The sequence below is a fragment of the Crocuta crocuta genome, unplaced genomic scaffold, assembly GCF_008692635.1.
Source record: "Crocuta crocuta isolate KB4526 unplaced genomic scaffold, BGI_CrCroc_1.0 scaffold99, whole genome shotgun sequence".
NCBI lineage: Eukaryota > Metazoa > Chordata > Mammalia > Carnivora > Hyaenidae > Crocuta > Crocuta crocuta.
Genome location: NW_027551560.1, coordinates 7,225,156 through 7,247,244, shown reverse-complemented (window position 1 = coordinate 7,247,244; position 22,089 = coordinate 7,225,156). Strand labels below are relative to the sequence as shown.

At 39.8% G+C, this 22,089-nt stretch overlaps 1 protein-coding gene across 1 annotated transcript in view; it reads left to right on the top strand.

The window, feature by feature from the left end:
- Window positions 1-889: 889 nt before the first annotated feature.
- SLC35D2 (solute carrier family 35 member D2) overlaps window positions 890-22,089 on the top strand; it is a 55,518-nt gene continuing 34,318 nt past the window's right edge. Inside the window, exons 1-4 of the mRNA XM_077749552.1 lie at window positions 890-1,101; window positions 10,398-10,431; window positions 12,710-12,796; window positions 17,862-17,929. Coding sequence (XP_077605678.1) covers window positions 890-1,101; window positions 10,398-10,431; window positions 12,710-12,796; window positions 17,862-17,929 — 401 coding nt within the window. The remainder of the gene's footprint in view (window positions 1,102-10,397; window positions 10,432-12,709; window positions 12,797-17,861; window positions 17,930-22,089) is intronic.

Here is a 22,089-nt window from a genome sequence, read left to right as displayed (position 1 = left end):
AGCTTTTCTATAAAGCTAAAATTTCACCTTAAAAAAGTATTTTAAAAATACTTATTCAGTTTTGAGGTGGGGGGGTGGGGGGACACAGAATCTGAAGCAGGCTCCAGGCTCTAAACTGTCAGCACAGAGCCCTATGCTGGGCTCCAACTTAGGAACTGCAAGATCATGACCTGAACAGAACTCAGATGCTTGACCGACTCAGCCACCTCGGCGCCTCTAAAATTTCAGATAAAAGTTAATTATTGAGAAAGAAAATATGGGACACTTACAGAATGCTACAGCAGGTGGAGTGTGGTCAAAGCAGACCGTTCTGGGAGGCTTTTCAATTCACTTGAACAACAGACACTGGAGCCAGTTGCTATTTGCCTAGAAAAGAAATGGGCCCTTCTTCTGTAACGAGAGCACTTGCCATAAAGCACAGAGGCAAGAAAAGACTTGTGACTGCATCCATCTTAACTTTTCCTCCTGCGTGTTTGCCGGGGAGAAATGGAAACGTCGCTTCACATAGGAACTTGTACACAATGGTCATGGAAGCATTTTGGGTAATACCCCTCAAAGGGGAACAACCAACACGCCCACCAACATGACTAGGTAAACTGTGCTCCTACTCAGCAAGTTGAAACAACAAGGGTGGGCAGCAAAAGCAATAAAGGAGTACAAAAAAGTCTTGAAAGTACATACTTAACATGAAATTTATTAGTGAAATTCTAGAAAAGAAATGAAACGCGGCAATGGAGATCAGAATGAGATGGGGTTGACTTCAGTGGGGGCACAAATGGCACTTTTTGAGGTTATGTTAATGCGTTGATTTGGGTGCTTACAAGAGCACGCATTTGTCAAAACAACGACCTGTGGGTTGTAAAGCCTGCATTTCGTTGTTACGTAAATTATGTCCAAAAATACGGAAAAGTGGCAAAACAAACCGACCAAACCGAAGCGTGTCCCCAGGAGGGCAGCCGGGAAGGAGCGAGGCCTTCTCACGNCCGCCGCCGCCTCTGCGCGGGCGCCCTCCCGGGTGGTCAAACTGCTGTCGGCCCTCTTCTACGGGGCCTGCTCCTTCCTCATCGTGCTGGTCAACAAGGCGCTCCTGACCACCTACCGGTGAGGAGGGCGCCGGGGGGTCGCGCGGGGTCCGCGGGGCGCGGGCTGCTCGGCGGCGCCGGGTGCCGGGACCTTCCGTTCCCGAGGTNCGCGGGTGGCGGTGTGCTCCGCGCACCGACAGCGTTTTCGCCGAGCCAGGACCTTCCAAAACCCAAGCGACAAGCTAACAGAGTCCTTTTACTCTCCACAATCGCGGACACGCGTCTCCACCGCTTACTACTACTGGGGGACTCTGCGTAGCGTGCTTGTAGAGCTACACCCCAAAGCTTTCCAGTGCACCGGCGAGCTGAAACAAGGGATCTGAATGTGAACTTTAAAGGCAAACAGTTCTTTACACAAATGGAGATGTTCAACAATCAGATGAGTCCTGAGCGGATAAGTTTGTGTTTATTGTTTGATCATTCATTCTCAAATTACCAGCGTGTTCATGGGAAACTGGGGAAAACCATTAGCAGTTCACATGACGTACTTTCTTGGATTAGTGTGCCGTAAGCCAGATTCCTGGTTCCTTGAGCCTATTTGTAAGGACTAGAAAATCCTGTTTAATTCAGCTCTCCTTATAGCAGCACTGAAAGCACTGTGGATTTAGATCCAGTTCCACCATCTAATAGCTGTGCCTCTTGGGCTAGTCCCAAAGCCAGCAGTTTCCTCAAATGCAAAAGCTGGATAATTACAACCCTGTTAATGACCTCCCAGAGCAAACTATACAGCGCTACAAGACTGTAAAATCAGAATTTTGTAAAGAGCCTAAAGAGACCTCAGAGAGTATCTTAAGCTTTCTTATTTTATACTTGGGAAAGCTGAGACCCACAGGAGCTTGGCTGGTTACACCACCAACAGATATTTCCTGAGCACTTACTGTGTGCCAAGCCCGCTGCAGGCACTAGGGAAGCAGCTGTGATCACCACAGAGTTGCTGCTCTGGAGATCCCATTCCGGTGATAGAGACAGAAAGGAAGTGGGTTCAAGAATAAGCAGGGTGATTTCAGCTGTGTTATGAGAGTGCCTGGGATGGAGTGGTTGGCACTAGGGCATTCCAGACAGAAGGCATGAGCAAATGGAAGAAGGTAGGAGAGATGATTGGGGAGGCAGGGAAGGCAGGATCAGACTTCATTCATTCAATAATATTTATTAAGCACCTGTTAAGTGCCAGGCACTACTCTAGGCACTTAGGACATAGGAGTGAATAAAGCAGATCAGAACCCCAAATGTCATGGAGCAAATATCTATCCTCCTAGAGCTTACATGGAGCTTTCTACTGAATCAATCAATAAATAAACTGGTAGAATTTATATTATGTCAGATGCAGTTGTGTGGTCAGGAGAAAAAAATACGGCAGGGAAGGGAGTTGGGGAATGTGGGCATGGGAAAGAGTTTGCCATCTGAGTGTGATCAGTGAAGCTTCACTGAAGAGTTGACATTTGAGCCAAGAGATAAGTGATGCGAAGGAATTGAGGGAAGAATATTCCAAGCATGAAAGAGAAGGGTGTTTGGGTGGGAAATGGTACTAGGTGAGGGTAATGGATTGTTAGATCCTGGAGGGCCTACGAAGCTGCCATGGAGGCTCTCAGGGAGGTGGGAGCCACCAGCCAGTATTGAGCAGAGGAGTAACATGATCTAAATCACTCCGGCTGCTGTGTTGAAAGCACATTTTGGGGACTAGGGTGGAAGCAGGGAAACCATGATAAGTAGTTTTAATTTTAGTCTAAATGCATTTGGGAGTCCCTTGGGAGGTTTTAGCGTGAGGAGTGATATGACATAATTTCTGTGCTTAAAAAGATTTCTTTGGCTGGCTGCTGGTTGGAGAACTGATGTCACTGGAGGCAGGGAGAGGAGCTAGGAAGTGATTGCAGTATTCTAGATGATTCTAAAAGATGGCTTGGACAGCAGCACAGGGCAGCAGCAGATATGGAGGGAAGAGAGAGAACTGGGATATTTTTTGGTGATCTTACAGCTGTTCATGCTCTTTACAAGGTCTCTTCAGTGTGTGGCAAGCATGCTTGCTGGTGTCTGTGGGAAACACCAACACTGCCTCAAAGAAATTAGAATGAACATATACCTAAACCTGTATCATTTAACACACAGAATACACACTAATGAATGAAAAAGAAAACTGAAAACACTTTTGATTTAAAAAAAAAAAGAGAGAGAATGCTATTAATAAGCTTGTTTGGGAGTGGTTGGCAGTTATGTTGGATGAAGTTTGAAGTTCAGTCTCTCTTTTCTGCACTTGAATGAGCTGTGTGCTCTCTGGCCATGGCAGTCACTGCCTCCAAAAATAGGTGTCTTCTTGTTGGAAGCAGGGACCAGTAAACAGTGGTTAAGTGCTTTGAAGATGAAGGGGAAGTCTCCAACTAGGAAGGATTATTATTATATGAGATATCTTACACTCTAGCCTTCCCATCTTTAAAATGTTGAGTTGCATGATTGAAGGAGGAAATGAAGGTTTTTTTCTCTGTAAGACAAAACTTTCAGTCCTTAGAAATAAACATTTCACATTTCTGTAATGTAATATACAGTTGGAGAACCCTGTTCAAATAATATTGTTCATTCTCTCATCTCAGAATGTTTTAGGCGCACATTTTTGAGGGGAGGAAGGTTGGGTTGGTTTGGTTACAACAATAAACCACAGAAATCTGATCCAAACATTAGCTGTTTGAAGATAGAATGTTGTGTTGTAGAATTGAAAGGGCATTTCGACAATTACCTGATCCACAGGGTCATGGGAATGTAGCCTAAGGAATATTTTTTTCTCTTCCATTTTGAACAGATTGTTTCTGGTTGGGGTTCAGGTCTGATCAGTGGTGTTCATTATTTGTTATGCTAGACTTATCTGGGTCATTGAATGCTAGATTTATCTAGTTGGACAGAGAAATCTTTGAAGGGTATGAACTCTCAGAATCTGTGAGGGTGGGAGGAAAAAGCAAGGTCATCTAAGAATCTATGGCTAGTTGGTTACACTAGTGGGTCTTTGGAATCAGATTCATGAGGGTTGTGGGGTGGTCTGCAGTTGCTTTTTTGTTGCCATTGAAATACACTGTTCTCTAGGACATGCAAGAATTTACTAATGGTACTTAATAAAAATATGGAGCTTAGTTGTATTCAGTTCAATGAGTATTTCCTGTATATCTAGTTCTTTATGCATCCCAGGACATTGGGATCATTTAGCACAGTGGTTTCCAAACCTGCCTGACCATGTGAATTACTTGGAGAGGTTTTTATAAAAGATATTGTATTGAGCCTCCAGTGGTGGGGACTGGAAATCATACTAAAAACAAAAACAACTTGTAATTTTCTCTTACTTTGATGAAAACCTGCTTTCTCTGAAGATGTCGCCTCTGGTTGGCTGCTTCCTTGGCTCCTGGAAGCATCTGGATCTTGGTCTCACCTCAGGTGTGGCTGGGAGGTGAGGTTGGGTCCTCGTGGCTCCCCACTGCGCAGGCTTCCTGGGCTCCAGACTTACCACTCCTTAAGGTCCTTTGTGGTGGCCCCTGAGCTCCTGTCACTCTCACAACGAGGAGGCCTGGTCTTCTGCATCCAGTCCCAAGTCAACCCTGAGGACTCTGGAGCCATCCGGGAACCCTGGCAGCCGGTGTGGCCTTACTTCCTGCAGTCACTCCCAGGGTGGTCCATGCTGGGCCGTGACCCGCCCGGCTGTCCACGCCCAGCGCTGCCTCCGGCTGGTGTCTCCGCATCCAGGCTCAGAGCCCTTCGGGGGCCCACTGGGGCTGGCGCTGGTCCGCTGGTCGGGCACAGCCTGCTGCCTGCCTGCCTCCCTCCTTCAGCACTGAGCAAGTCAGACTGCTGTGGGACGAAACCACTTCTGAGCTGTAAAGTGGTGGTCGCCAAGCCCAGTGGGCTCTCCTTCCCACCCACTCATTCCTTCTGGGGTTTTGCTTCCTCCTACCTGCTGGAACCTCTCCCACTGCCACCCTCCACTCCCACTACTTCAGTGGGAAAGGAGATGTCAGATGAGGCCCCCACGGTGCCCTGGTGCTAAGATGTAGGGAGCCAGGGGCGCCTGGGTGGCTTAGTCGGTTAAGCGTCCGACTTTCGCTTAGGTCATGATCTCGCGGTTCGTGGGTTCGAGCCCCGCGTCGGGCTCTGTGCTGACTGCCAGCCCAGAGCCTGGAGCCTGTTTTAGTCTGTGACTCCCTCTCTCTCTGACCCTCCCCTGCTCACGCTGTCTCTCTCTCTCTCCTAGAGATAAATAAAAGAATTAAAAAAAAAAAAAAAAAGATGTAGGGAGCCTTTCGCGCATGCGAGGTCCAGCCCTCCTCTCCGTGGGTGCACTGGTCACTCCTTCCATCCCTCCTCAATTCCGCCTCAGCATCTCTAGCCCTGAAGACGTGTTCCGGTGTCTCATGCAGGAACAACCCATTCTTGATCCCCGGTAGACCCTCATTTCTCTCTTCTTTCAGAACCTGACTCTTAGAACTTGTGTACACACCTCTTGTTGTCTTCACTTCCTCCCGTTTACTCCTACAAGAATTCAGTTTAAAAATCAGGGATTATTTAAATACAGAAATGCACAAAGAAGACAATAATAATTATCTATATTCCTGCTGCCTAGAATCAATATCTTGAAGTATTTATTAAAAATTTTTTAGCTGTCCCTCCCCCACTAACACTTTCTCTCTCAAAAATAAATAAACATTAAAAAAATAAAAAAGGATTTTTTTAGGGGGCGCCTGGGTGACTCAAGTCTGTTAAGCCTCCTGCTTTGGCTCAGGTCATGATCTCATGGTATGAGGTTCGAGCCCCGCATCATGCTCTGTGCTGACAGCTCAGAGCCTGGAGCCTGCTTCAGATTCTGTGTCTCCCTCTCTTCTTGCCCCTCCTCTGCTCACATTCTGTCTCTGTGTCTCTTGGAAACGAATAAATGTTAAAAAAAATTGAAAAAAATTTTTAAGTAAGCTCTGTGCCCATTGTGGGGCTTGAACTCATGACTTTGAGATCAAGAGTTGCATCCTCCACCAACTGAGGAGGGGCTAGGCGTCCCTCTGTTTTTGTTTGTTTTTTTTTCAAGAAGAGTCATTCTGGTGTGATCATTACAAAGAATTCAAAGAAAAGAAAAAATATTAAGGTGAAATTTTTAAAAAATACTATAACATTAGGCAATAATATCACACATATTTTTAGACGGATGGATAGATTGGAGATATAGATGTATAGGTTCAATTGCTTTAAAAATTTTTTTTAATGTTTTATTTATTTCTGAGAGAGCGATAGCATGAGCAGAAGAGGGTTAGAGAGAGAGGGAGACACAGAATCCGAAACAGGCTCCAGGCTCTGAGCTGGCTGTCAGCACAGTCCGATGCGGGGCTCGAACCCACAAACCATGGGATCATGACCTGAGCCGAAGTCGGGCGCTTAACCTACTGAGCCACCCGGGTGCCCCTCAATTGCTTTTTTTAAAAAGAGGGTCCATATTATAGATACTAGTTATTTACTCATTTATTTATAAATTGTTTTCTTTAATCCAGAAAGAATTTGGAAAGAAGAGGCTTTTATTTAATTAACTTTTTAAGGATCACTTGTGTGCCCCCCACTACTACTTTTTATTGTGGAGTTTCAAGCATACAGAAAGATGGAAAGCAGAGTAAAATGAACAGCCATACACACATCACTAAGATGCAGTAACGGACATCTTGTTGTATTTGCTTTTCACCCTAAACTGTTGGAAGTAAGTTGCAGATGTCATGATGCTGCATTCCAAAATTTGTTAGCTTGTCTCTTCTGAAATACAGGTATTCTCCTGCATAGTATCATTTTTGCTTTTTAACGAACTTTAATGATTTCCTAAAGTAATCTAATACCAATTATATAATCATCCCAGTTGTCCCAAGAGAGTTTTATTGTTGCTTTAAACATTTAAATCAAGATCCAGTCAGGCTTCCTGAAATGCATGGGGTTATGTCTTTATAGTTTATTTTAATCTAGAAAAGCCCCTGCATCCCATTCCTTCTTCATGATATTGACTTTTTGAAAAGCCTGGGCCAGGTATTTTATAAAATGTCCCCACATTATGGATTGTCTGATTTATTTTTTCAAATCTTACTCAACTTATTTCCCAACTGAAATTTAGATCTAAAAGCTTGACTACATTCAGATTAAACCTTTTTGGCAAGACAGCTTCATAGCTGACCCTGTGAACTCATACTGCAGCGTTCCAGGGGCCGTCCCACCGTCTGTCACGTTGGCTGCATTTGAAGGCTGATTTTTAAGTGGAAATCGCAAGTTGCGCGTATGCTTGAAATTTAGTTTTAACTGACTTTCAAATATAGATTTCTTCTTACTGTTTCTTAAAAGATCCTTCTAAGATGAAGAGGTCATGCACAACATTAAGAAGTTGATCTCATGATGTTTATTTTGTAAACGTATTTCAATTTTAAATACACTTCAATGTAAGACCTCTATGCTGTGAAGGATGGAGCTCTGTGCTTCTTCCTGTGTCCCCTCCCCTCCATATCTTGCTTTATAATGTGGTATCCTGTTGTGTAATTATAATCGCACAGTTGTTTGAATCTGTTGTGTATTTAAACAGATACAGTAATCAGCAACAGCCCTTTTACCACAGTGTCTCCATTGCTGAGTTCATTATTTTGATTTGACCCCTAACTGGTGGATGCCAGTGTCAGGTAATTTTTGTCTGAATTTCATGGCTGCTGCTTTACTCATGTCGCACTTTCTTTAACAGTGTGCTTTTAGATCTGAAGATACAATTTATTTATTTCCCTTATGCCAACAAATTTGCTTTTTATCTAGGAATCATTTACTCTCTTTATTGGGCTCTTTCTCTCTATGTATTATATTTTCCTTTAAGCTGGTCTCTTTGTCTACCTTCTGTAAGCCTTTTGTTGTTATTGTTTTACTGTTTGTTTATGTTGCTGTCTTGTGGTTTTGTTTGATGTGGCAGATTATATTCTCTGGGAAGTAGCCTCAGAGATGCAGAGGCAGTATGTTGGGTAGAGCTCTTGGGATCCACTCCTGTGGTGGAGAGAGGGAAGTGGGGTTTGGCTGTCCTGCAGTCACAACAAAGCCTGATCCCAGGGGCTCTGGAGCTGAGATGACTCAACAGAATTCTGGATTGGGGTGGGGGCTTGGAATGCAGGATGCTCACAGGGAGGGTGTTTGCCATTGGCAAGGTAGCTTTCTTCAGCTGAGGATGTTCTTGGGCAACTGCGGAATGAATGCCTCAGTCCAGAAGTGGGTATCTGGGTGGCACCACTGGTATCCATCCACTAGAATGAATTTCATTCTCATGGTGATACTGTCCAGACATTCATTCTATTTTCTTTGATAAGGCAAGTCAGTTCTTTACTCTCTTCTTGCCCTATCTGAAATAGGTGTATTTCCCTCTGATATGCAGATTGAGGACTGAGGTAGGGGTGTGTGTGTGTGTGTGTGTGTGTGTGTGTGTGTGTGTGTGTGTGTGTGATATTCTCTGAGAGAATGACTGGGAGCCAGTGCGGGTTTGGGTAGTGAGCAGGGGGAGGTGACATGCTGCCTTGCTAAGTGTGGTGTGAAGTGTATCATCCAGATTATCCAGTGCCGATTGTTAAAAGACCATCTTTCCCTCACTGCTGTGCACTGTCATCGTTGTCATATATGTGTGTATCTGTCCTCATTTCTGTTCTCTTCCATTGTGTCAAGGCGAAATGAACAAACCTTTTGGAATCTCTTAAGAGTAAGAAAGAGAGTTTTATTCGAGCCCCAGTAAGGACAGCTGCTCAGGAAACATTCTTTACAAAGAAAGAACTCCAGAGGATGAATGGTTTTTTACAGAGTTTTACAGGTTACAGTTTTCACATTTTGTAAAAGCTCAACATTATATATTAGCATATCGGCAAGAATCACAAGTTTCAACATCAAAGAATAGGGAGTAGGAGCATTGACTGCTATCTTAAGGACAACATGGTCTTCCTTTAGGCTTCTCATTCACAAAGCAGGGGTACATTGTATGCTTGGTGGACCATGAATCAGGCTTTTGGTTTCAACAAAGTGTACCTATAGTTATGCTGACTTAGAAAGAAATCTAAAATGACTTCTATCTCAGGCCTTTAAAGAATTTTTTTCTCTCATCAGTTGTAATGGAATGCATTTATTGTAATCTTTAATTAGTCTTTTGTTAGATTTGTTCCTGGGTGTATTATTAAAAAAAAAATAGTATAGGCATACTTAAGAGCTGTGGGTTTGGTTCTAGACCACCACAATACAGTAAATATTGCAGTGAAGTGAGTCAATTGAATTTTGTGGTTTCCCAGGGCATATAAAAGTTATGTTTACACTATACTGTAGTCTGTTAAGTGTGCAGTAGCGTTATATCTGAGAAACAATGTACATACCTTATTTTAAAAAATACTTTATTGCTAAAAAATGCTAACCATCATCTGAGTTTTCAGGTAGTCATAATCACTAGTCACAAATTGCCACCACAAGAATAATAATAATGAAAAAGTGTGAAATATCACGGGCATTATCAAAATGTGACACTGAGACACGAAGTGAGCAAATGCTGTTGGAAAAATGGCACCAATAGACTTGCTCAAGGCAGGGTTACCGCAGACCCTCACTTTGTAAGTATCTGCAAAGCATAATAAAGTGAAGAGTGATAAAATGAGATATGTCTGTGTAATGAATCATCCAGTAGCCGTCACCCAGGGTCAGCAGTTTATTACATTTGTATCCCCCTTGCACTCAATCCTACCATTTCCCCCCTGAATTATTTTGAGGCAAATTAAAAACATATCATCATATGCATTTCAAGATGTATTTCTAAAAGATAAGAAGGGCTCTTGTTGTTTTAAAAAAACACCACCTCAATACCTAAGAAATTAAAGATAATTTCTTAATATCATAAAATACACAGTATTATTTGATGTGCTTTTAGTGTTATAATAAATGACCTTTTTAAAATTTTCACTTTGTTTCTTCCAGCATGTAGATATACAAATGATATTTTTCACGTATCCATTTTGTAGCCAGTGACCTTGCTAAAGTTATTTATTCTAATAATTTAGCCCCAGATTATTTTGGCTTTCTATATACATAGTCATGTTGTCTGTTAATAGGATGACAGACAAGGAACAATAGAAAATTACCAAGTTGGGCAACAATCAGTTTAAAGATGAAAAAAAAAATGAACAAATGAAAAGTCCGTGAATTTTGTAAGTTTTAATGGTCTGAGAATGAAGAAAAAGTCTAAGATTTTTAAATAACTCCTGCCATTACATATTATAGACTGCAAATTTTTATCAGTTGCTAAAATTATTTGTTGTTCTGTGTTTTTTATAGTTTCCCATCACCAATTTTTCTTGGAATTGGACAGGTAAGTGAAAAAGAAAAATTAACCACTTAATTAGTTGTCATTATACACAATGAAACTTTAAGCACTTTTGTTTAAGACTGGTTTACAAATTTATTGAGCTGACAGAGGGCCAGATTATGGTACTTTTGGCGAAACAATATGAAATGTTGGCACACATTTTAATAAGTCTTTCTATAATTTAGGAACAGCTATATTTGTAGGAAAAAGCAATTATTTGTTTCAACGTCCTTAATTGAATTTAATTACCCTTTAAAGCAAGGGGCCGGAAGACTAAAAGCCTCAGGCCTGGTGGGGAACAAACTGGAGGCTGGGGTGGGACAGGGATCATAGTTGCCAAAGTTGAAGTGTGCATTTGGGACTCAGTTTAAGCCACTGTGCTGAGAGAAAAAGGCTCGGGAGATGAGATTGGGTTCATTTAGTCCTTATTTTAACACCTCTGGAGGTTTTTCAAGAGAAGCACAGATTTTGAATTTTTATATCAAATTTGTAAATGCTGACAACACATTCAGATTTTTACAAAACTCTCTGTGGGCCTAACTAAACATGTTTGCATTTTGCTTCCTGCAGTTTGTGATTTTTGTTCTCAAGTATAAAGACAAGATTGGGTGAGCTTTCAGACTAACCCCATTTGGCTGCTTCTGAAATTTCCCATTAATATTAATTTGTGGCTTGTTTACTGTCTTGTTCAGATGCTGGTGATTTCCAGTGGGCAAGTGGTAACAGGCACCAAAGGCACCTTTCTTTGTTGTTTGTTTGGTTTTGCTTTAATTTATAGGGAGAAAAACAAAATTGTGAAAATTGTGTCTGTTAATTAAATTTTTAATTGTGAATCTTGGGAAGGATTCATTCATATGATTAAACATTATTCTGGTTAAAGGTTTTGCTGATAAGGTACTCTTTGCAGTATCATTTTAGGAATAAAAAAATATAATAAAATACTATATTTCCTTAAGGCCCAAAATACATCATCTTAATGTTTCAGTGTGAAATATGTAGAAAAAAGTACTTTAAAAGATCAGTGAATATGTGATAATGTGCCTTTAGTAATCCCCAAGGCAAATAAATTCACTGGCTTATGCTCAAAGTAAAGCCTTTCTGATACACAACTTGTGGGGGAAGAGGGAAGCAGACCTCATTTAAAAGTCTGAGTTACAGGATATTCTAAGTAAATGTTAGTATATTTCTGTGAGAATTATAAGGTCAGTTATAAATACAAACTATAATTATAATTCAAGATGGGCTCATGTTACAATCTGTCATAAATATTCCATTTGTAAACTCATTAGACTCAAGGTTTAGGGTAATAATCATGGTGAAGGAGGTCTTAAATTTTTGCATAATAATATGGAGACAATTGAGAAAGTTCAAAAATTTGCATAGGAAGATAATATTAAAATTTTTTACTTCATAATAAGAATCTAGAATGTTTCTAAGATACTTGTACTCTGGATTAATAGGATTTGAAGGAGACATTTTTGCAGTACCAACTAAGATTGAAGAGAAAAATAAATCCCTTTTAAAATTGTTTTTCCTCTTAATTTGTCTTCTGTGTTATAGGAATATTAGACTAGAAGTGTGTCAGTATGGAGTTTGCCCCCTCGCAATACCCCCACACTCACTTTATGTGGGAAGGTGTCCCTATGATCAATACATGGGAAGGATGGCCCAGGATCAAGGAGTGGCCTCACCACCTGTGGTTACTCTGGCCAGTTTTGCGGACACCATATCTTGTTTCACTCCATCACTGTTCCTTCAGCCCCTTGAGATAATATATGTATATGTGTGTGAGTCTATTTGATCTTAACACTTTTTGCCTATAGTTCTTTTTTTTCTTACTATAAATAAAAGTTTAATTATCTTTTTTTTTTTTTTACAAATAGTTTATTGTCAAGTTGGTTTCCATATAACACCCAGTGCTCATCCCCACAAGTGCCCTCCTCCATGCCCATCTCCTCCCTCCCCCCCACACCCATCAGTCCTCAGTTTGTTCTCAGCATTCAAGAGTCTCTCATGGTTTGCCTCTCTCCCTCTCCCCCACTATTTCCCCCCTTCTTCTCCCCCACAGTTCTCCATTAAGTTCCTCCTATTTTTGCCTATAGTTCTGATGGAATTCATACATTGGCAAGAAAAACAATTTTGTTATTCTAAGAAATAGTTAATTTTTTGGAACCTAGAAAATGGATTTTTTTGGATAATATTTTGTTTTTGATGAATGTATTTTCTTCTGAAGATGTCTTTCCAGATATTTTACTGAAGTTTCTCCTTCTCTTTTTTTTAGATGGCAGCTACCATAATGATACTGTATGTGTCCAAACTAAATAACATAATTCACTTCCCTGATTTTGACAAGAAAGTTCCCGTGAAGGTATGTGATGAAGAATACATAAAACCATGGTGGAAGATATGAAAATACTATAGAATTACAAATTGATCTTGGAATGCATGTCCACTTCCGTACACACTGTACTTCCTGCTTACACTGAGTAGAAACTTCTTTATAGAGATTTTATATCATTCATTCAGTTGTTCATTAACATAATGTAGCAATAGTCAAAGTGTGTGCTTAGCAATTGACGCTAAATAATACAATGGTCTTCTGAAATGGCAAAGCCCAATAGTATTAGGTTTTGGTAAACTTTTTTGGTAAAAAAGCAGATCGTAAATATTTAGGCTTTGTGGGCCAGACCATCTCTGTTGCAAGTATTCAGCTCTCTGCCATTGTACCATGATATATAAATGAATTGCTGTGATTGTGTTCTGATAAAAGTTTATTTACATAGACAAAAGATGGGCCAGATTTGGCTCTTAGGCCCTACTTTTCTGATCCTGTTTTAAGTTTTCATTTTTAGCCTGGATTGATAAAAGCTGTGAGTGGAATGAAGAATATAATTTGATACACATAGAAATACATGGGTTTTCCTATGATGGAACTAGAAATCTAAAACCTTCTTTTCCTTCCTGGGAATGTGGAACAGAACTACCTTTTTTAAACAGTTGCTGGTTCAATAAACAGTTGCTTTAAGCCAGCCATTTAATTTTAGAGCAATCCTATAAAACAGGTAGTATTAATTGTATTTTGATAACATTTTTGGATTTAGGGAAGTTAAGTCAGACTGTCAGTTCCTTGAAGGTGAGAACCTCTCCTGGCTTTTTCACTACCATGTCTCTAAGGCCTGGAAAGATGCTGGCATCTATCACTAGATAAATCATCTGGCTGACTAAGCAAATGCTTATAGCATCAATAATCATGGATATCCACAAAAAGAGAAAAACAAAATATTGAAGTATAATGATAACTTCAATCATGAATGAAAATCCAGTCATCATAGGAAAAATCAGAATATCGTTGGGTTTGCTTACACCTAGTTTATGATATACTATAGTTTTTAAACACTTAAACATTGTGAAATATATATGTAGAGAAAACATCATATATGAACGTAAACTTGAATGAGTAATAACCCATGTAATCATGACCTCGGTCATGAGATAGAATCACAAAATCCTCCTTACCCACTATTTTGACTTTTGTAATAATAATTTTCTTACTTTCTTTGTAATTATTCTAATATGCACTCCTGAATTAACGTTTTGCTGAAATCATCGTGCTATTCTTGAATGTTCTGTAAAGAGAATACTGTTCTGAACATTGTTTTCTTTTAGTTTTTGCTATTGCATAGATCTTTAAGAAATATATTGTTTGGGGGACACCTGGGTGGCTCAGTCAGTTAAGGATCCAACCCTTGATTTTGGCTCAGGTCATGATCTCATGGTTCATGAGATCAAGCCCCATGTGGGGCTCCATGTTGGGCATGGAGACTACTTGGGATTCTCTCTCTCTCTTGCCCTCCCCTGCTCACTTTCTCTCAAAATAAATNAACATGGATATATATGTATATAATTTGGAAAAGCAGAGGGATGTATTTTTATATTGCATTTATATATTTTTATATGCAAAAATTATAGAATATTAATCATTATTTGTGGTTTCCTTTACATTTTTCTACGTTCACAATCAGTTCATCTACAAAAAATGACTGTTTTGCTTCATTCTTTCCAACACTCTAACTTTTATTCTTTTACTTCTGCTACTGTAGGGTGTAGGACTCAATGCAGTTTTGATAGAAGTGCTAATACTGGCTGATCTCAAAGGGGAAGCTTTTAGTATTTCACCATTTAGTATGCTTTTTGTTGTAGGCTTTTTGTAGATCCCTTATATGCCTGTTCTAGTTATCTTTTGCTGCTTAACTTGTGACTCAAAACAATAATCATTATATTATTTCTCACAGTTACTATGGTTCAGGAATTCAGGACAGCCTCACCTCGGTAGTTCTGGCTTAAGTCTTCCATATAGTTTCAGACAGGTAATAACAGATTGGAAACAACGATGGGGGTGCTGGTTAGTGCAGCTGGGAGCTGGTCACAAACCTTTCTTCCTATAATCTCAGGCCTCTATGTGGTCACTCATGTAGGCTAACTTGGGCTTCCTTACAAAATGGCAGGCTCAAGAGAGTCAAAGTGGTTACATGGTGCTGAATTCTTAAGGGTGAGTGTTCCAGCAAGCAGGGCAAAACTGCCTTGCCTTTTATGACTTAGCCTCAAAGGTCACATAGCATCATTTCATCTGTATGTTATTAATTGAAACAGTCCCATGCAATTTTAAGAGGAAGGGACCTAGATCCTACCTCTGGATGGTAGAAAGTGTTAAAGTCGCACTTTAAGAGCGTGTGAAATAGAAAATATTATTGTTGCCATCATCTCTGATTATGGATATATTTATTTCTCTTGGTATTGCTGTCAGGTTTTTTGTTTTGTTTAATTTATTTTGAGGCCATATCATTAGATGCCTAAAACTTTAGTTAAATCTTCCAGGTAAAGTGTTTAATCACAGCTTACCCTTGAACAACATGGATTTAAACTGCACAGGTTCATCATATGTGGATTTTTTTTTTTNAGCCAATAGGATGAATATTCTCTGTTGGACTTGGGGCAAAAGATGGATTTTTTCTGGTTTTTTTTTTTTTTTTTTTGGATGAATACAGTACAGGGTTGTAAGTGTGTTTCCTCTTATGATTTTCTTAACATTTTCTTTTCTTTAGCTTACTTTATGTAAGAATATAATCCATAACATGTATAACATACAAAATATGAGTGCCTGTTTATGTTATTACTAAAGCTGCCGGTTAACAGTAAGCTATTAGCAGTTAAGTTTTTGGGCAGTCAAAAGCTATGCATGGATTTTTGACTGTGTAGGGGGTTGGCATCCCTAAGCTTTGCATTGTCCAAGGATCACCTATATATGACGTAGATCTGTTTCAGTTCTTTTAGTGTTACCTGGAAATTACAGCAGGCATACCTGACTTATCAAATTGTAAAGTTAATTAATAAGTGTATCTTTTCCCCATAGGCACCTGGGTGGCTCAGTCAGTTAAGCGTCCAAATCTTGATTTCAGCTCAGGTCATGATTTCATGGCTGGTGAAATTGAGCCCCACGTTGGGCTCTTTTCTGACAGCGTGGAGCCTGCTGGGATTCTGCCTCTCCCTTTCTCTGCCTCTTCCCTTCTCATGCTCTCTCTCTCTCAAAACAAAGAAATGAAAAAAACATTAAAAAAAAAATAAGTATCTTCCCCTTCAACAGTGTTAGGACTTTTACCCATTTACCTGTCCTCCCAATTTAATGTGCTCTTTTCAACCAGAACTTGAATAACTTTATGTAAATCTCACAGTATATTTTCATTTTCTTTAAAAAAATCAATGCCAATGTTTATTTATATTTATCCACATATTTACTGCTCCTTTTGTTTTTCTCTCCTTTCTGCATCCCACACTTTCTACTTTCCTCCTGATTAAAGTATTTCCTTTAGAATTTCCTTTACTAATGGTCTGCTTAAACTCCCTTAGTTTTTGCTTGTCTGAAGAAGACTGCATATTTTTCCTTTGCTTTCGAAAGACATTCTTGTTGGGGGTAGCATTCTAATCTGATAGACCCTTGAAGATGATGCAATTGTGTTGCCCTCTGCCTTCCATTGTTTCTCTCTGGGTTTCCATTCATGCTTTAGTTTTGGCCTGCAGACTCACTATCTACCACATATTTTATGCCTTTATGAAGGTTTTAAGTTATTTTACCTAGCACTTTTAATTGTTTTCACCAAAGGGATTAACACTGATCATATAGCTCACTGTTACTATAAACTAGAAGTCAGTATTGTTTTTATTTTGAGTTACATATGGAGGGGGGGTGCAACTGATTCTTTTCAATATCTAAGAACCTCTAAAGTTGTAATATCCCAGCAGTGTTATTGTTGAGCCAGTTGTAGGTTATCAACCAGAATGTTGTGAATGAAGGGGAAATTCTTAGATGTGAGGTGCTCTCTTCCTTATGTCTTCTTTTTTGAGCAAATCTCTTGATAATTACATTTTCTAATTTTGGGGGGGGATAGATGGCACTTAGTATTTCAAAATCCTTCAAAGGATATCTTATCTGGATTGCTTAATGTCTTCTTAGTGGGAAAAAAAATGCTGGACTCACCTTGATAGCTGTGGATTGTATCAGTCAAAAAGTTCTGTGTGTGACCTTATGAAAGAATTTTTTTTTTTCATTTATGGAAGAGTAGATCTTTTGTATGTTTCTTCAGTATGTTCTGAACAGTATTTCTCTTGACAAAATAATTCAGGAGCTCAGAGTTCAGTAAACCTAATTCAAGTATTACTGGTATGTTGTTTAACCTTGGTAGTTATGGAATCATTCTAGGCCTTGAAAACAAATAAAGTCACTCCAAAGTAATGTGGGTGGTAGACAAAGCTTTTTGAAAGGGTCACCAACCTTGTGACATTCCAGTGATGTGTTTTATTTATTTAATTAAGTTTTTATTTTATTTATTTTTGAGAGAGATATTTTGTGAGCAAGCAGGGGAGGGGCAGAGAGAGGGGGGCAGACTGAGAGTATGAAATGGGCTCTGCTCAGACAGCAGAGAGCCTGATGTGGGGCTCGAATTCACAAACTGTGAGATCATAACCTGAGCTGAAGGCAGACGCTTAACCACCTAAGCCACCCAGGCACCCCTATTTATGTATTTATTTATTTTAAGGTTTATTTATTTATGAGAGAGAGAGAGAGAGAGAGCAGGGGAGGAGTGGAAAGAGAGGGGGACAGAGTTGCCAAAGCGGACTCAATGCTAGAGCCCAATGTGGGGCTGGAACTCATCAACCGTGAGGTCATGACCTGAGCTGAAGTCGGATGCTTAACTGACTGAACCACCAAAATGCCCCATGATGTGTTTTAGATTGTGGAAAATTCACAGTTGTTACAGGGAAATGGACTCAAATGATTTGCTTACTAATGGGGAGTGAGTGTCACCATCTATACATATGAAGGAAAATCATTATTGGAGTTCTAATTAAATATTCTCTTTCTTTTTTTTCCATGGAAGCTGTTTCCCCTGCCTCTCCTCTACATTGGAAACCACATAAGTGGATTATCAAGCACAAGTAAATTAAGGTAGAGTAGAGTGCAGGAGAATGGTTGCTGGGAGGTTCTTTACTTGTTTGTTTCCAATGGTACAATGCAAAGGCCAAGTTTGATTTTTTCAAAATATTACATGCGCTACATGCAGAAGAAAATAATATCTAATAAGTTAAGAAAACTAGAGTTTTGAATGTAAATTGTTAATGTCTTTAAGAATTTTAAAAGCCGATTTCTTTTCTTTTATATTCATGTCTGAAAATAGAATGTGAGATCTGTGGGCATCAAGGCAGAGAAGGTATGATGTATCTAGGAAGATTCCTCTGAATGAATATGGTTTTGTGTAACTTTAGTTTCATCACAGCTTTGTAAAAGCAGGAACATTCTGTCAGATTTGGGGGAGGTCAGGTTTGCTACAGAGAGAAATAAATGACAGGTGTTATTTTTAAGTGTGTTATATACTTCTGCAATTTGCATTTATTTTAGGGTCCTTTGTTTGGCTACTTTTGTTAAAAGTACTTTAAAAGATGGGGCGCCTGGGTGGCTTAGTCGGTTAAGCGTCTGACTTTCACTTAGGTCATGATCTCGCGGTTCGTGGGTTCGAGCCCCGCATCGGGCTCTGTGCTGACTGCCAGCTCAGAGCCTGAAGCCTGTTTCAGTCTGTGACTCCCTCTCTCTCTGACCCTCCCCTGCTCACGCTGTCTCTCTCTCTCTCTCTCCTAGAAAGACATAAAACATTAAAAAAAAAAAAAAAGTACTTTAAAAGATGAAAATGGAAGTATAGAAAGAGCAAGGCAAGCGATACATCAGAAAACATGGTGTGAACGTGTAGTCTGATGAACACACATGAATGAAGATGTAAATAAAGAGAAAATGAAGTTTGTACCAAGGGAAACAGATTGAGGAAAACCCTATTTGATTAGTGAGAGTAAAAAGGGGGCAGGTGGGAGGTAGATCAGAAGAAGGACATGTAAAATTGACAACCAAATTAGACCTTTTATCTTCCCTCTTATTTGGAAAGGGCAGATTGTAGTTGTGGAAAACAAAATGTGAAATACTGATTTTGGTTATACATTTTAGTTGTTTGTTTGTTTCTTTCTTTCTGGGATTGGGACACTTTTCCTTAATTGTATCAAATATGTATTAAAGCTTTGGAAGTTAGGTGCTATTGCTGTGTTACAGTGGATCCTCTTGGCTTGTCTCTGAGTGAGTTCACCTGCAGCTGTGGGAGATGGTTTCAGTTAACACTGACAGCTGCTCACTCCTTGCACTGGGGGTTTCATCTTTGCAGATGAAGGCTTCTCTTCTTCCTCTTCCCCCTCCCCCTCTTCCTCCCCATTCCTCCTCCCCCTTCCTCCCTCCGTTTCTCCCCTCCCACCCCTCCCCTCNCGAGACCTGAGCTGAGATCAAGAGTCGGACACTTAACCAACTGAGCCACCCAGGTTCCCCTCTTGTTTGTTTTTTTTAAAAGTGCTTTTAAAAGCATACTTATTACAGTGTTCTAAAAGGCTCTGCATGCATTGAAGAATAAATATAACATCCATTCATTGATAAAACACTGTTCTCAAGGTAGCGAGCAAGTATCAATGTTAGAAACATCTTTATTACAAGTGTTCTTAAACACTTCTCTACATGCATTTAGAAGAGGGAAGAAGAGGCTTCTTGGGTGCCAGGGAGTTTCTGGGAGAAGAGAATTAAACAGAAAATGAGACTAAGGAGGAAGAAGGATTGTTTACATGGTGTCATGTAATGCATTCTGCTCTGCTTCATATTTTCTATAAACTGGTAGTTGGTTCTACTGCTTTGATATATTAGGTTCAGTTTTTCAGACAAGATCCATTTATTGGTGGTGTTGGGTTCCTCCTACTGCATGACGGGGCATGTAATATTTCAGACCACTTTTTTTTTTAGTTTTTTTTAGTCCACTTTTTAAAAAATGCTTATTTTATTTATTTTGACAGAGAGAGAGAGAGAGAGAGTGAGCACGAACAGAGGAAGGACAGAGGGAGAGGGAGAAGGGAGAGAGAATACCAAGCAGCACTGAACCTGATGTGGGGCTTAATCCCATGAACCGTGAGATCATAGCTTTGGGCTCTTAACTGACTGAGCCACCCAGGCGCCCGTAGCCCACTTTTTTTTTTAAAAACATCTTTTTGAGATATAATTGGCACAAAATAAACTGTATATAATTAAAATGCACAAGTGATAAGTTTTGACCTATGTATAAGTCTGTGAAATCTATCACCACAATATCTAACACCCATAAAAATTTCTTCAAGTGTCCTACTTATGATATTACATTGGTTGATTCCCCTTTTAATGATTTTAAGATGTCAGTCTGGTCCCTTCATTAGAAAGTACCCCATCAGTCTTTCTTTGTTTCTTTTTTTTTTTTAATGTTTTATTTACTTTTGAGAGAGACAGAGAGAGAGACAGAGTATGAATAGGGGTGAGGCAGAGAGCAAGGGAGACACAGAATCAGAAGAGGTCTCCAGGCTCTGAGCTGTCAGCACAGCTTGTGAATTGCGAGATCATGACCTGAGCCAAAGTCAGATACCTAACCAACTGAGCCACCCAGGCAGTCCCATCAGTCTTTCACCTAATTGTTTTAGCATTCATTGATGATGACTTTCTAGATCCATTATTTCATTACAGGTTGCAAAATGGTGATTTTCTAACTATATCACCCTGCGTGTATTATGTAAAATTCTTTTTTTTTAATTATTTTTAAATGCCATTTATTAATGTTTATTTATTTTTGAGAGAGAGAGAGGGAGAGAGCGAGTGAGTACATGAGTGGGGGTGAGGACAGAGAGAGAGGGAGACAGAATCTGAAGCAGGCTCCAGGCTCTGAGCTGTCAGCAGGGAGCTTAATGCAGGGCTCGAACCCACAAACCATGAGATCATGACCTGAATTGAAGTCAGCCGCTTAATGGACTGAGCCACCCAGGCGCCCCTAAACTTCTTTAACAAATACAGACTTTCACCATTTCACACAGAAAGGCAGGTGTAAGCTTTATTTATATGTGTTTAGTATAATAAATTAGTATCTTGTCACCTTCAGTGATGACCAGTGAGAGTTTTTGCTTGTTTGTTTTCGTTTTTTACTATAATCATTATAAACTCATGAATTTCCATTTACTTGATAGAAGTCTTTTGTCAGATCTGTTTTGCAGTTATTTTCTTTCAGTCTGTAGTTTTGTCTTTTCATTCTCCTAGTACTATCTTTCAGAAAAGTTTTAAATTTTAATGAAGTTCCATATCAATTTTTCCTCTCATGGTTCATGCTTTTGGTGTTATGTTTAAAAACTCATTGTTGAGAGGTGTCTGGCTGGCTCAGTTGGTGGAGCATGTGACTCTTGATCTTGGGGTTGTAAGTTTGAATCCCATGTTAGGTGTAGCGATTACTTAAAAAAGTAAAATCTTATGGGCGCCTGGGTGGCTCTGTTGGCTAAGCATCCAACTTTGGCTCAGGTCATGATCTTGTGGTTCACGAGTTTGAGCCCCGCATCAGGCTCTGTGCTGACAGCTCAGAGCCTGGAACCTGCTTCGCATTCTGTGTCTCCCTCGCTCTCTGCCCCTCTCCCGCTCTACCTTTTTTCCCCCTCTCTCTCTCAAAAATAAAACATTAAAAAAAAAAAATTTTTTTTAATGTTTTATTTATTTCTGAGAGAGATAGAGACAGCATGAGCAGGGGAGGGTCAGAGAGAGAGGGAGATACAGAATCTGAAACAGGCTCCAGGCTCTGAGCTGTCAGCACAGAGCCCGACAAGGGGCTCGAACCCATGAACCGTGAGGTCATGACTTGAGCTGAAGTCGGACGCTTAACTGACTGAGCCGCCCAGGAGCCCCTAAAATATTTCTTTAAAAATTAAGAAAAAAACGAACTCATTGCCAAACCCCAAATCACCTACATTTTCTCTTGGGCTATCTTCCAGGAGTTTGATAGTTTGCATTTTACATTTAAGCATATGGTCTGTTTTCAGTTTATTTGTGAAAGGTGTAGGGTCTGTCTAGATTCCATTCTTTGCACGCAGATGTCTAGTGGTTTGAACTTGATTTCTTAAAAAGACCATCCATTCTCCATTAAATTATGTTTGTTCCTTTGTCAAAGGTCATTTGACTATATTTGTGTGGGTTTATTTCTGGGTGCTCTAGTCTGTTCTATTGATCTATTTCATTTACTTGATGTTTTC